The sequence below is a fragment of the Hesperophylax consimilis genome, chromosome 15 (assembly GCF_061612785.1).
Source record: "Hesperophylax consimilis isolate HC1 chromosome 15, BYU_Hcon_1.0, whole genome shotgun sequence".
NCBI lineage: Eukaryota > Metazoa > Arthropoda > Insecta > Trichoptera > Limnephilidae > Hesperophylax > Hesperophylax consimilis.
In genome coordinates this window covers 1,553,319-1,570,127 of record NC_142850.1, presented here as the reverse complement: position 1 = coordinate 1,570,127, position 16,809 = coordinate 1,553,319, and the positions used below count along the sequence as shown (strand labels likewise).

Below are 16,809 nucleotides of genomic sequence, written 5' to 3'. Positions count from 1 at the left end.
CTGCCAATAATGCCCCCTCCATCCGAAAGCGCGGCAAAATCACCAAGTTGAAAACAAATAACATTAGTACTCAACCATCTAACCCAAAAGGTTGTAAAGTCGCCCTTATTGCGCGACCAATTTCATACACTGGGTTACTTCCTTCCTCCATTGTCTCCGTTTGTACCGTTCCTATTGGCTATTTCAAACCACGCCCGATCCAACGTATAGTTCCGCACAACCGACAGGCGGCGCCACTGTACAGTTGCGCGTTTTACCGCCAGTGCTGCGCTAGCCGCTCTCGTAATATCAGAGAGCGCGTCAGTCAGATTTGAACAGCGGCCGCGGGAAGACGTACTAACATTGCGCTCGTGCATAGTCTTAAAATATAAATCGAAGTTTTAGCGAGCGAGAGTGCAATTACGTTTTAAAATAATTCCCCGATTGTGACAAGCGACCACACTGATTTAGTGAACTATATTATTTTTACACGAACTTTTAGTCGTGTTTTAAATTAATTTGTGAAGTTTTTGTTTACCTTTGGCCACATTATCGGTAGAACAATATCGCCAAGTGTTGACGTTTTAAAAACATCGTTGCGGTTTCTGCGGATGCAGTAATTAGTTGCGTCATTGCGATTTCATCTGACATTGGCCTACGGTTGAATGACCTGATTGGCATATAGCTCAGTGTAGACCAACCAATAAGTCACTCCACTGAGGTACGTGACACACGCAACACACCTGTGAAATCGACAGATTTAAAAAATAATATTTTAAATATTAATTTTATATAGTGTATGCGACCTAATCAATAATGGCAACTGTCTACCGCCTCGCTCGTCCGGAATACATGGATCCACGTGTGGACCTGTTCCAAAAGTACCTGGCCGAAATACTGCACGTGTTCTTGGAGCTTCTGAGGTACGCGCAATAATACAACAGTGATGAACACTAAATAAATAAATAATTAATAAACTAAACTAAACACTCAGTGACCATATCCAAGTGAATAATAAATATAAACAAGTGTATTAAAATGGCGATCGGTTTCATGCCCACGGACGAGGATACGGAGGCTCGCTACGAGCGACTCAACCGAATTCTCCTAGAGCTGTACGAGCTCGTTCAGCTGATCAACAGGGAGGGTCCTCGGGCCCCCGGGCCCCCGGAGTCCCGCAGCCCGCCCAGCCAACCCAGGGGTGAGTGGACCACCAGCCTAGTTAACCTGCTCGATCTCCTCAGGTCGAGACAAGTCCCCGACTGAGCGAACCGGACCAACCGGACTCTTTGAAACTAAACCGAAGTTACTAAACTGCGTATTAATATTGTGTCGTGCCATCCCTAGTGCGTGGGGGCGGGAAAATAAAGTTCAGAAGTCAGAACAACTCCCGTACGGAGTTCTGTTTCTACTTGTTTGTATCTGTCAGTTGTCCCAATGTCTTGTCAAAGGTGCGAATGAATGAAAGGTTTGAGGCTATTGAATAATCCTTTAATCCACTAATACTGAATTTGAATGGATACGAATAATTAGAAATTAGTTTTTGGTAGATATCTGCTTATTTACAAAATACCTTTTATCATGCTGATTACGAATCATGTTTCTTTCCGTTTTATATTGAAATCTCGCTTTATGAGAATAGAATTTTATTATTAATTTATCAATCCGTCCTTAACATTTTTGTGAATAAAAGTTATAGATAATAGACATCGCACGCAGAATTAAAAAAAGTACAATAGTTTGTGATATATCAACAGTAGAGCCTAGTTTATTGAAAATAATGTTTTTAAAATATTCATACACATTAATATTTCGTCATCTTTAGTAAATGTTCATTTTTTTCACAAATTGAGATTTGAATCCCATATTTTAGCAATGTTTTTATACGAAAAATTCTTTATAATAGTAATTAACAATAATTTTTTTGTTAGTGCAGAAGAACTGTATTTTCGATTTATTTGCCAGATAACTGGGAAATTCTTTAAAAAAATCCAAATTAATTATGTGCTTACAAACTGAATCCCAAAATTTTGAAATTTAGACCCAATTCCTTTTGTTTCACCTATAGTAATGTTGACAAAATGAACTTGAAAGTTTGGCTAGGTGAAGATTTATAATACTTGTACTTAAAAAAAACGAAAATATTTGTACTGTGAAATATTTACCTTTTTTAAATTTTATTTATTATTGCGACAAACTTTTTGTATTTTTGTGATGTCCTTTCATTTTACGTGTGCACCTTTTAGTTTCATCAACTCTCATACATGCTAGCTGTCTCATTTGTCATACAACATGTCTGTTTTATGTATAATATTATATAAAAAATGTGATTAAATAAAACATATTCGAATAATCACTCTTTTTATTTTGGAAATGAACCCAAATATGTTTTAAGCACACACTAAAATGAAATGAAACTTATGGACACACATATAATATAAATAAATGTATTATAACCTACAAAAAAATGAAGAATTAATTAAAGGTAAATTTGCTTAAAATTATTTTCGACTAGAAATCAACCTGATTTGGTTTAAATATATTTTGTGATCAATGTAATATCTGAAATAAATCAAGTTAAATTTTATTAGCAGTTTATTTTAAAAAAATCATTTGAAAACAATGGCTAGGTTCTAATTTTATCGAAAAAGCTCAAAGGATAAATAGGAACAAGTACCTACTTACACTTAACTGTAGTTTAGTAGCTTCTTGGTAATATTTTACAGAAATGGCGCTATATTATTACATTATATGAAACAGTTACAAGTGTATAAGTGTTATTTTAGACTTAATAGCAGCACGTTTCTTTAGTTCGTCCTTTAGGTCATATTGCAAAAAAATACGCTTCACAGAGGAGCCGAGTATTATTATTATGAATGAAAAAATTCTTAATAATAATTATTATTTGTTATGGAATAAGAAAAAGGTATGTTAAGATTTGTTTTCAATAATGATTGTGCAATACGCAAATCGTCATCATGACCCCAATTCAAAATCGTTGGTTTACCGTTATATCCTTCTGACTACAAAATCAAAATTCGGCCTGACGCACTACATTTTATACATATCTAGAATTTTCTACCTGACACTGACAAAGATTTTAATCTTGTATTATAATAGGTAGCCCTCCACATAACATACCCAAAGATGACATAGGAAACGAGAGAAATTATTTTCCCACAAAAAATGCAATATCTTAAAAAATTATACATCCCAGAGGAACAAATCTTACCTAACACAAATCAAGTGATTTCTTCGTATTGAGTAAATTTAAGAAATAATTATTATTATTTTCAAAGCTCTACAATTTCAAACACAAGAAACTGTTCTAATTATATAACGCCAGAGCTTACCATTAAAGTATTTAATTTTATAGTACCTGCTGTATAGGTACTAAAGATATAATATTGTAACGTATCGCTCCTTTATCATGTTAAAATGTTTTTTTTGCGAAACACTGCAAACCATATATATATATTCTTTAGATAATGTACATACATACATACATATGTATGTATGTACATTATCTAAAGCTATTACATATGTATGTATGTATGTACATATGTACATTATCTAAAGCTGGATACACACTGCGGTCCGAGCCATTTGGACGAATCCATTTGAACGCGATTCACTGAAGGACACTCGCGATCGAGCCGATCCACGCCTAGTCGGGCCTTTTTTTATCTACGTCACCACACGGAGAAAAATAACTATTGCTATTTTTTTAGTATCTTTGTAATTTCGGTTAAAAACGGGTTTGCAGACCAAACGAAAGAAATGACAGGTTTCCCGATAAATTTAAATTACGAATTTAATAATAATCGTGATGTTGGAACACGTGTTCATGAATATCACAATATTTTTGCATTTCAAATAAAAAAAATTGTATCGTCATGATATATCATCAAAGCAAGTCGGTAAAACATTATTAAGTTGATTTTTATTAATAAGGGCTGTTAATTTACTCGAACATCTGAGCTAAGATCTATATGGGTACATAGAACAAATGTTTATTTAACATGCTGTAGCAAGAAATTATATGGGTGGTTATATAAAATGTATATTTTTTTTTGGATTAACCAGAGTCAAAATCACGTCGTATTTACGTCTCACGGTCTAATTTCTGAATTCATACCGAATGGATTTTGAGAATCGCACATACACGGCAGAGGCTGCCAGCTATTGGCTTAGTAACCACACCAAGCCATCTGAGTTTCCCACACACGATATGTGTGCTCGGCGCGTGGCTATTTGGCTCGTTGCCTCTGCCGTGGATGTCCAGCTTTATCTGTTATCTTATCTTCAGGGTTGGCAATTCATGGGGAATTCCCTAAATTGAGGGGAATTTATAAGATTTAAAAAAAAATATGTATCTTGCAAGGAGAACCTTTTGTGGGGAAAAATCGAGTATTCTGGACATTTCTTGATTGATTATTTCGTTTTCCCCACTTTGGGAATTTTGAGCACCGCTTCGGCAACACTGCTCTTATCTTATCTTTGCTAGGATAACATTTATATAAAATTGACACCATTGCTCTTGGTTTAGAACAGTGTCGATTCAGATTGTGTCAGACGTGTTTGGCGGTGTCTCGTATGCCAAAAATATATAACAAAATGACTGTGTCATTTCCCCCAGAATTCGACTTAGATTCTTTAAACTTTGCTTTAAATTCCGAATTTATACCCTTAAATGTTAAAAATGGCATAGTTTTCACCTTAATACACTATGTGTATTATTATTATTATTCTTTCGGCTGGCTAAATTAATCAGGTTGGTATAATTCAATATTAATTCGAGTGGTAATAGGCGCTTACTACACTAGTAGATAAGACATCATATAATGTGTTTGTGAACAAATAAACTTATGGTTTTGTGTTTAAATCAAAAACGTTGAGGGAACGATTGCGCGGCCTTTCTCATACAAAATTTAAATTTGGATTTGAGGACAAAATACCCAACCAAACTGAACAATATATTTTTTAATCAAAACGTATTTTTTACGATGTTTAAATTTTTGTATTTATATTTCATCATATTTACATAGTAGATTGTGAAAGATTGTATTTACCATTATTTCACGAAAGTTGTCAAAGTGGCTCTAAAATCGTGAAAAATTGAATTCCTTAATGGCCTATATATTCTAATTTAAAATATAAATAAATATAGCAACACAAATCCGTACTAGACAATTACTATAACTTTTGATTATCAACATAATTATTTAGTTTGGTCAAGTATTTAGACCTCAAATTTAAATTTAATGTTAAGTTAGCATTTTACACTTTTCTTTTTTAAAAATATTTTTTACTATTGTCTGATTTGTATTAAAAATCTGATGATTGTAAATTTGTAAAATTCCTCTGAGCGATCACTTTTACGTGTGCTTTATTTGAAAATAAATTATTCTTCATCACGCCCACTAATTTCGACATTTTATAGTACTCATTGTTTATTATTATAAAAATAATTACAAATCTAATCTGACTTACTTTAACTAGTGATTCATTTCATTATTTGGAGTAATCTCCGGTAAAAATCAGATAAAATGTATTTTAAATGCCGTCGATGGAAATTTCCCGTCGGCGACATTTATTTTTACTCGGAAGATATTTTCAATTTATATTGATATTACAGGCGACTAATTATTATTATATTTTTGTAGTTTTGATGAAAGATTTATAAAATTGAAACCTCAATGGATAACTTACATCCCGAGTGCATCCACCATTAGAATTAATTAAAACCGTTGAAATGAATTGACAGGTTAATGTCTCAGATGGCGTCGCTTGTAGTTCCCAGCCATGCGTCGTGAGTTCAATTCGTACGTCTTCCATCACGACACAAGAAACGTTTTTCTTTCTTTTTAAAAAATGTGTTTTATATATATATATTTTTTAAGTTTTTTTATTCATTGAAATTATTTGTTACATGCATTGAGAATTTTTCTCAGTCTAGCGTCTAGCCCGTAATAATCATACAGCTACCGACGGCATTTTGAATTCTTTATTTTTATAGACCATATCAACAAGCATCAGATTTCGTTTGTTTTTTTCTTATTGAAAAACGAGTGGTAATTTTTGGTGGAGGGGAGCAAGAGAGGAAAAGGCGGGTAAGGTGTAACACAGGTGTCCAACTATTCAGCTCACCTGGTTAGAATCATTATTTCTTACTGTAGGCAGCGGCAAACTCATCCCTCATTTATTCAATAGGTGATTTTACATAATCAAATGCTTGATGGTCGTCATTCTTAATTACTTTTACATAACATAGTACAGTGTTACACGGAGAAAAGTTACTGTATTCGTATTCCTGTTGAGAACGGGACTGCAAGCCCTTTAACGAATGAATTGATAGATTAACTGATTAACAAAATATCAGCGATACACGAATGTGTTATTAGAATGTCGAAACACATGTTCATAAATATTCTAATATTTTCGCATTTTGTCATTATATTTATTAGGATAGGCGCAGCTGCAAGAACACATATAGATATTTTGTTGCCAAATGGCGTGTCGTCACATTTTAACTGGATTTTAATAAACCAGCAGTACCCATTTTCCGGGTAGGACCACTCATAGAAGATCCTAAAGTTTTAGGTATACTGAGAGATTGAACAACATGGACTAATACTTACTGATGTTAAAGCACTTTTTTCAATTTTAATTATGGTATTTAATTTGATTTAAGATAGAGCATCGGAGGTGAAATTAGATATTTCCGATAATCTGCGTTACTTGTAAATATTGCAGCGTCAGCTCTAATAGAAAGATTTGTGTAGTAGTGGCTATTTTAGAGTTACAAATATTGAATACACCCGCAGCATAACTAAAAACCGCCCGTCGCCTCAAGAATGAATGAAAATGAAATGAACTAACTGTTTTACACTGTGTATACGTGGATTTAAGTTCCTTGTAAATTTTGTGTTGTATCATTCACGGTAGCTTATGTGTTGTTTTTTGTTCACAGTTAGACCACTGTCGGATTCAGCCGCCCCAAGGCTTCCCGACCTGGTGTCCGGAAGCCTGTGTCCACCTCGCAGACGGATATCCTCCCAACGCTCCGCCCCGAGCAGCCCTTCCTGCAGCGCACAACACCACTCCAGAACCTTCTCCGACCTCTTTCACCCTGGCCAACCCGGCCAACCCGGTCACCCCGGTGAAGTCTCCGCCATTCCTCAGAGCCCACTGGACGATGAGGTGTTCTTCTCCGCCCCGGCCGTGAGGCTCGCGCAGCCCAGACAGCGCAGGCGGAGAAAGAGGTCATCCAGTTTCAAAGACGTGAAGAAGAGAAATAAAGCTCAGGCTGAAGGATCCAACGAATCTTGGGAAAATGAACAAACTAGAATAGAAAATACCGACAGGGGGAATTCAGCAAATATCTTAGAACAGGTTGGTTTTTACTTTTACTAAGTAAATAACACTTGAGATATATTTTTTTATTTATGATGCGTATGGACTACATGGCCAAATTACTTCGTATGCCGACGATACAGTTCTAATAATAAGCGAAAAAAACTTGGGAAAACGTAATACTTAAAGCCACTGAAGACGTAAATACTCTTAAGAATTTCTTCGACTATCACTAAATAGCGATAAAACATATGTAATTCCATTTGCAATACACACAAAAGACATCCCAAAAAATGTTGACATTATCATTCATGACAATTCCAAAATACATAATAAAAATTACTGTCTCCAAAACTGCACAATACTAAAAAACACAAACACAATCAAATATCTAGGAGTAATTATCGATAAAAATTTGAATTGGAAGGAACAAATATGTCAAATTGTAAAAAAAATCAGAAAACTGAAATATGTATTTTTAAGAATCAGATTTTTTTTTCTTCAAAAAAACCTATATTTAATATATTATGCCTTAGTCCAATCAACTCTACAATATGGTATAATTAGTTGGGGATCCACATACAAAACTAACCTTACTCCAATAGAAGTGGTACAAAGGTTAATAATTAAAATAATATTAAGAAAACCTTCTGATTACCCAACGGATCGATTATTCGAAGAATTTCAGGTGCCTTCATTTAAAGATCTTTATACTAAAAATGCATTAATTCAAATCATAAAAGAAAAAGACAAGTATCAATTTCTGACTGAAAACCGTACTCGACTTAAATATAATTTTCCATGCCCAAAATTAAACATTTCCTTTGCACAAAATTATTACACTTACCGGGCAAGAATTTTTTTCAATCGACTACCTGAAGAAATTAGAAACATTAATGATAACATCCAAATAATAAACACTGTGAAAAAATATTTTAAAGACAAACTTACAAAAAATAAAAATGTTTCCAATTGAATTAATCTTAAGAATAACTCATCTCAATTAGTTTCCTTAAGTAACATTCCATTCTTCAAATAAGTTTAAAATCATTTTATATTTAATTACCTACATACTGTAATAAAACAATGTACACTCCATTTCCAGCTACAAGCTAATGCTTCTATGGAAGAGGGGTCTTGAAATATTTGATCATATATTGTAACAAATAAACAAAAATGTACTTGTATAATAAAAAAATAAAATGTACCGTATGCCTATTTTTGTTCGATGAGTATTATCGACGACTTTTGACTTTTCGTGCTGTTACAACTAACCGCAGTGACATTATAAATTTGAAAAATTGGTTACGGAACTAATAATAATATTGTTTTTAAAACAAAATATAATTTTAGCTCTGGTTTTGGTTCTTTTCTTTTGAAAAAAATCTTAATTCAAATTGACTTTAGAATGATTTCACCAACCTTTGTAAATGAGGAAACATGATAGCTTATTGTTCAAATCTGACTTCAATTCCTTTGTCAATGTTTGACTTTCTTTATCAAAGGCTCAGCGGAAAATTGCATTTTTCTATTTCCTTAAATCTGCTCAATGGCGGCGGTAATTTGGCTATAGGGGCGCTAAGATTTCCCATTAAAGAATTTAATTTGCAACTCTCTGATCCCTGGGGAATCTTATTTTAAATTAAATTAAAGATACCTAAACTTCATGTTTTATTATGTGGGGGTCAATAGTTACAAAATATATTCCTTTATCCTTTTTTTTACAAAAAATATAATTAGTATTTTCAGCAAGTTCTTTAAAAAAAAGTAACAAATAACACATAACACATCTGCCCTGATGATGGACACTGCAATGCTGTCCGAAACGTTGGCTAAAGAAGAAGTTAGCGCAACACGGCACAACACCCCAAAAACAAATAATAAAAAAATAAAAATTATTTAACTAATAATATTAGTACACACCTAAAAACTGTAAAAACCAATAAAAACACTGAATTAAAAAAGGACATATAGTAATATAAAAATATGTGAAAAATGTAAATATTTGTAGATTTTGTTAGCTATAAAATAACTAAACAAAAAACTGACTAAAAATACGTCAAATCGTAAAAATCTATGCTTGCTTTTAATGTGAAAATGCTCGATAATTATTTTCGGTATTTAGCTACATAATTATTTGCAAAAATGTCGCGGGCTGTGAAAAATTTGCGCATTAGTGCAAACAATATTATATACAAGTGAATTCAGGGAATTGCACTTACTATGAATGTTTGTTTGGTTTTGGATTCGATTTTTTTTTTTAATTTTTTTAACTTACGATACATAGGTGGGAGTTAATAAGTACATTTTTATAGAACTCATTTTAGGACGGGGGAACTTACGATATATAGGTGGTAGTTAATAGGTTAACATTGTAAAAAATAAAATTTTTGGAGAACTTAACAATGACATTATTAAATTTGATTTACATTGAATAAAAAATAAAAACAAACAAAAACAAATAGTAACTCAAAATAGAAATTCGACTAGGTACATATTAAGATTGGGGGTTTTCATACCTTGAGCAGTTATTTGGTTTTCTTTTTCAGAGATCTATGTTTTAGCGTTTAAGTATTGAACATTGAACAAGGTTATTGAGCAGTTAACTAACGGATTTTATTGTTTCTCTTTGTTGCAGGATACCGTGGACTCATCAGCATCTTCCAGCGAGGAGAAGATGGTGACAGAGTCGTCTTTTGTCCGCCTCGGGCGATCCTTATGGACCGCGGTGTTCCTTGTGATTGGCTGGAAGCTGCTAGTAAATAAACGATGAACAAGTTTCCCAGTATTTGCTGTCCTGACTCCCGACTGTTGCCCCACCACCAGTACCAGTGTCTCCTGGAGAACAATTGGCTGGCAGAAAGATGCTACTCCAATACCCACTACAGTTCTGGAGTGATAAGTGCGAAACAATCAAAGATTTACAAGTTATGCCTTAGACAAACCCAATCGGAATGTCTGCAATAAAATTATTTTTTATAAATTCATTTTATTAGAACGTAAGAAATTATAACTACACGAAGGAAGAGTATTTTGTTCCCGTCAAAAAAAATTCTCCAACGTTTGTTTAAATGGTTTTGTAATATTTAGAAGATTAATATCAGACTGCCATTATAATTTTGGTCGATTTAGAAAATTGATAATTTTAATACGAAAGGAAAGCTCAAAAAGCCTCTTGTGATTTTAGCCTAAATGTTGGACGCGGGGTTAAATGTAACCCCTCGTCCAAAACGATACTTGTAATAATAATAATTGTTTTATCGTCTGTGTTCCAAAGAATGAAGCCTAAAAAAATGATTGATCTCATTTTAAGTAATGAAGGGTGTGTAAGATATTCACAGAAGTGCCAATATTTTGTACATAAGCTTGTATCGTCACTGGCGCTGGTCGGGTGTTCTTCTGTTCATTATAATATATAACTACCTACACTTAGTGCCCTAGTTCTAGCTCCTAATGTTTCCATTCTTTATACTATTAACCTATTCAATATTAGTATTAACTTTGCTATTTTACTTTGTGTGATTTCTTTTATTAAATGTTAATGGTAATTTGGTGTACTGATTGTCAGTGCCATGTTTTAGTTAAATTTTAAAGATTTAAAAAAAAAGCTTATTGCGAGTCGAGAAAACTTTTCTTCGCAAGTAATAACGTATTGTTTTTGTCTATAATAGTAGCAATTGATGAATATTATATTAAATATCCATTTAATTCACAAAATACATATGTTTAGTAATTTTCTCGACCCGCAACTGTGTGTACATACATTTTCTTATCAGTCTGAATGTTTATTTGTTTTTATTTTGTAAAAAAGTGTAGATTTGCAAGGACCGTGGTCCAGAATAGTTTTCCATTGATCTCCGATAGTTAGGCCGGGGTTCGGGATGCCTGACTCCTTAGGCATCCACCCGAATATTGTAAAAAGATAAAATTATTTTTTTGTACAGTATTTTGTGTTGGCACTTACTTAATGCACCAATGACTGGCACCATTCGCCTTGCCATTTCGTGTATCAAAATTGAAATTATTTTAATCGAAGAATTGCATTTATTGTTTGGAAACAAACTCAATGGCAACTCTTCGTTTCTCAACTCAACAAGAAATTTTTAAAAATTCGTGATCAAATATTTATATTATCAATTTAAATATTTTATAAAATTATGTAACTTCAAAAGAATGGGTAACACAAGGTGCCTCATGGAAGTTGTGTGAAATTAAATATTCAATTTAATGTCAATTTTAATGGATTGTAATACATGGTTAAACTGCTTGTAAATAAATATCTAATCTAATAACTCTGCTTCTTATGTATTAATTCTTTCCTTTTATAATAATAGGACATATTTTTTATAAGCCTAGCACATAATTCAATTAAAAGAATACACCTTTTATTATTTTCATATCAAATATAATAGTATTTTAAGTACTTCTGTTGGTGATTTTGTAAATTAATAATATAATGAAATTGTAAAAATATCCCGATTGCTTAGGACCCAAGAAAACACCTACCCCTCTACCACTAAACGTACAGCATAACTAATAATGTAACATCAGTATGTAAAGTAAAGTACATCGATTTGAAGGGTCCCCTTAAGCAACAACTTAATATATTTATAATTAAATGTAAGTTTAAGAAATATCGTAATTGTTAAAGACAGCCAATTCTTTGGTAGGTGATTTCAAATACATGCACAGTCTTACTTTTAAAGATTACCTAATTTGCCGCTGCAGCATCGGTATAGCTATACGAGGAAGAGGGTCGTATACTACTCGGATTAAAATCTGTCTTCATAATAATATTCATGTCCTTTTTTTAAGACTGGCCCAAACCTCATAAACACGGCAAACACAATTTAAAACTCTGTCAGCTATTATTACGGCCGGTATACTCAATATGCATGCGCATGATTATGAGTAACGTTTTCTTATCCCCTGGTATTATCGATTACGAGTAAAACTGTGTATGTTTGAAGGATCGTTTAGCAATTAATAATTAATATAATATTTTGTACGATGTCAAAAGCGTTTCTGTGTTGAAATAATAATAATACAGGCGTCAAAGGGGTGACTCCGAGAAGAAATCTCAACAGCAAATAAATGTTTATGCTTGTAATACTCCTGCATCGCAATTTTTTCACCAGATAACAAATTTCATATTTGATTTTATTTTAAATCGTTTACTTATTGGTGTAAACGAACAATTATACAGGCTAGTTTCGGAAAGATATTTCGTATTTTTAAAATTATTCTTTATCTTTGAGATATTCCAATTTCGGAACCTTTCGGAAGCACTTTCGGTTGACGTCTTTAGCGCATCAAAGCGATTCTGTGATGAAAGCCCCAGGCAAAACCAATCCTCTGCAACTGATCTCGGATTAGGATTAGGTCTTAATTTGTATCTAATTTTAAGGTTTAATTAATTGTTAGGGCATGTTTCCGATCTCCCTGTAATCCGGTTTGCATTTGGTTCAATTATTGAATAGCACAAAATGAATATTAATAACATATTAACCATTTATTTAATAAATTTATTAATTAAACTACTACCGCTGTAAATTTGCGAAAATTTTGAAATTTTCTTTGCGCACATTTTTTCTTTTGTTCTTAACAGTTTACCAGTAAAGATCTCTACATTTTAATATGAATTTAGTTTATTTGTTGGGGGCTGATATTTTTCTTATAGTTTAAAAGCATTATATATTTTTAAGGTCATTCTTTTGCAATATAACTATAACAGTATAGCTTCCGTGAATTGTTTGTCAAGCCATTGAATAAAGTAAATATATTCTATATAATTATTTCTTTTTAACTAGTCATTCAAATCAGTGATTGATTTTTAGTCTTGACTAGTAATTATTAGAAATAAATAGTTTCATCGACAAATATTTATTTTATAAAAAAAAACATTTAGATTGTACAGATATTGTTTTTATATTAACTTTTATAGTTTATATTATTATATCTAATTATTACTTAACCATAGAAATTTCCACATTATAAAAGTAAAGATTTCTTTAGTTTAACTTTTAAATGAGATGGCTTACCTTAGAAATAGTCATAGAAATTGACCATTTACATCGGCGCTGCAATCCTTGTGGAGCCAAGGCCACTTCTAGATAAGGCTCCTCTCCTGCTTTCTACATCCAGTTCCTTATGCCAAAAAAATCATTAATACAAAAATGTTATCACAAACAAGGTCTGCAGGATCCAAACTATTTGTTTCAACGTTGAGATTCTATTAATTTCATTTTTTAATATAAAAGTAACATCTCTCTCCCGTTTACCCTCATTTACCTGACCAAAATGGCACTGTCAGTTTCATATTACTGAGGTATTTATTTGCATCTCTTCCAGAAGTTTTAATGCTTAATATTCACTACTTTAATATACTTTAATACTACCATTATATTATACAATTGCACTAAGACCAACAATAACCGAAATTACGAATTTATCTAAAATGACCAATATTTCAAAATGTCAAGAATTTACTGATGAATGAGTATGTGTTCTTCTTTACTCAAAATAGGAATTTTCTCTAAATTCTTTTTTTTTCAAATCCTTAGACATTCATAGAATTTTTTATAAAATAATTAAGTAAACTTTGTTTCTTGCACAGGCTTTGCCTTAAAATTATAAAATGACTGACAAGCATTTTGACCATGAAGAAAGTTTAATATAAGAATTTAAAGAACATCTAAAACAAACAAAAAAACGTTTTTCGTTTCCAAATAATAATTACCAAAATTGTGACAATTTGTAATCAAAGATTATCTATTTTAATTCAAATATATTATAATAATTTAAAATCGATGAATATGATGTATCTACTCGTATGTTCGCTTGTTCACATGTTTAAGATATTTGATATTCCCTGCAACCTATGTACGAGTAATTACAGTAAAACTTATATACATAAAGTATTGTATAATTTTATTTCTCTATACAAAGCTAGGATACAGGAAGCGTGCGCGTAAGGATCATATTTATGTTTTCAAAGCCATCCCACTATTAAGGCACTCTGGGCAATAATATTGTCTTTTTTAATTTAAATGTGGAGTATTTTGTGATCCTTGTGACAACCTTGTGATCCTGCTTCTTGGCCGAATGTTTTTATAATATTATAATGAAGCTATATTTCCCTTATGGCTTTTTGATTGTTCGTAAAGTGAAACTGTTTTATGTACAGAAATTTACGATTATTTTGTAATAATTATTGTTAGATATTGTATTTTGTATATTATTGGAAACGCCAGTCGCCACGGCCTGGTGTGTTTTGTACGGAATTGTTACGAAGGTTGAATAATTATGCTGTAAAAGTGGTAACTAAGTAAGGACCAGCCAGATCGAACTATTATATTGACATTATTAATATTATAAAGTTATCGATTGAGTTTTTAATATTATTTTATAAATAAATAGATGTAAATACCGAATGAAAATTAAAACAGACATTTTATTTCAACTTTCCCATAACCTGAACACCTATTACCTTAGTAAATGCCAACTTGAAAAGATTTGCTGTGCGATAAGGGTATGGTTATAAAATATACATCTTCACCAGTAAATGTATTCTTGGTAAGTAACCGCAAACTAAGGAAACATGTTATATATACTATATACATGCTTCTAACAAGATATATTTTTAAAGTCAGATCAGAGCAGAAGTGGGCAACCCAAAAATTTTTTTGTTTTCTTTTCTCTACATTTTCACCCCCAGAATTTTTGTGGTATGTATAAAACGGTGCATATTTCATATGATGCGGAGCATACGCCGAGTGACTAATATTTCTAAATGCTTATCTGATTCTATATCTCGCCGATTTTAAAAAGCAACTGAAATACCGGTCCTAAATAAAATTATTCACGGGTTCTGATGACAAAACCAAGGAGTTAGTAAAAAAGTTAGCTACACTGTTTCTAATCAATCATGGAATATAATAGAAACAAAGGGAGGAGGACTTATAAACCAGCAAGAAACCATGCGCATAAAAGCGTCGCTAACATTGTTTACCCGTATCGCATCTACGCACAGTAGAGCCTGGCATTTGTTTCTACCTACACATCAAAGGCATAACATTCGTTGCCTCCAACTATTTGATGGTCCGTGCAGTTTGGACGTAGCTCGGTAACTGTCGGCTCGATTTTACGTGAAGGTGAGATTTTTTGAGGTGAAATATCACCACAAGGGCGCTTAGCAAGACTAGAAACTTAATCAAATATATCACACCGTTTCATCGCAGGGGTAGGCGGAGAGGACGGATTGCAAAACCATACATCGTCCCATACACACTCTTCTATTATTCAGACTCTTGACATGGCCCGGCTTATCTATCTAATTCACTTGATCATGCCATGTCTTCCTCGGGCGTCCCCGACTTCTTCTACTACCCACATTCGGGTCATATATTCTCTTTGCGCTCGTGTCTTCGTTCATTTGCTCTACATGCCCAAACCATCTAAGCGTCCCTTTCTTAATCTTACTCATTACGCTTACATCAGCCTTGCATTCAACCTTGAATATGTACCGACTTGTTACAATAATATTTTAAACGACTACGCTTCTTATCAACTAAGTGTTATGTTGCGTATAGACACGAGAAAAAAAGTTTTACAAAGAAAAAAAGAGACGAATTCCTATATTAAAATCCTAGACAATTGGTGTAATATCTAGACTTACGACACATGGATTATGTTCCAAGCCGCGCTAAGCTCGACATTCCAACCAAGCCGAACTTAAAATCGACTGATATGTTAGGCTGCGAATAGACACAAGAAAAACGAATTTCGGGAAAGTGCGGCGTTTCGCACAATTTGTGGTTGCTTCATTCCTTTCCCATAAGTCGTAGTTCAGCTCGGCAGTTCAGTTTGCGTGTTTATACGCACCCTTATATTCGAAAGAAAAACATTCTAGAGAAGGGCAAGAAAAAGCAAACTAGGTACATACTTCTTCATTGTCCTAAACGAAGCAAAATATTTTTTTAATAAGCTTTGCCTAAACCAAGGAAGCGACAAAATGAAAAACAAACAAATAAAACATCTTACCAAATAATTTAGGTACATTCCTGCAGGTTGGGTGACTGGTGCTTTTTAGCAAAAAAGTATTTATCACAAATTATAACATTATAATGTACTAGGTCATTAGACATGATACATTCTATAATAGAATTGGAAAAGTAAGTAATGCAAAATTCAAATATACAGTTTTTTTTTAGTTTTTTTTGTAATTACATTTTTTTTTAAATTTCTATTTCTTACTAGAACAATCATGATGAGTTATAAAACTCACTTTAGGACGGAAGAATATTACAATATGTAAGTGGGAGGTAGTGGGTACAATTTTACACAGGTATTTTGATTCAGGTAAAATACAGGTTTCACATGCAATACAGTACAAACATAAAATAGAGAGGAAGTGTTTCCTCTATTTAACCTGTCTTTTTTATTTAAAAAAAATGATATGCATGTGTATATGCA

General features: G+C 32.6%; 1 protein-coding gene across 1 annotated transcript; it reads left to right on the top strand.

Moving 5' to 3' along the window:
* The first annotated feature begins 311 nt into the window (after positions 1–311).
* LOC149417165 (uncharacterized) lies at positions 312–14,780 on the top strand. Its single transcript, XM_089640160.1, has 3 exons — positions 312–1,180; positions 6,953–7,374; positions 9,974–14,780. The coding sequence occupies exons 1-3, from the start codon at positions 1,018–1,020 to the stop codon at positions 10,106–10,108; spliced, it is 720 nt and encodes a 239-aa protein (XP_089496286.1). The 5' UTR covers positions 312–1,017; the 3' UTR covers positions 10,109–14,780.
* The last annotated feature ends 2,029 nt before the right edge of the window (positions 14,781–16,809 follow it).

Bases quoted from the DNA above. Each gene is read 5' to 3' on its own strand.
- LOC149417165 (XM_089640160.1), top strand. From the start codon at position 1,018: ATGGCGATCGGTTTCATGCCCACGGACGAGGATACGGAGGCTCGCTAC. The intron at 1,181-6,952 runs GTGAGTGGACCA...TTTTGTTCACAG, and splicing joins CCCGCCCAGCCAACCCAGGG to TTAGACCACTGTCGGATTCA. The intron at 7,375-9,973 runs GTTGGTTTTTAC...TCTTTGTTGCAG, and splicing joins CAGCAAATATCTTAGAACAG to GATACCGTGGACTCATCAGC.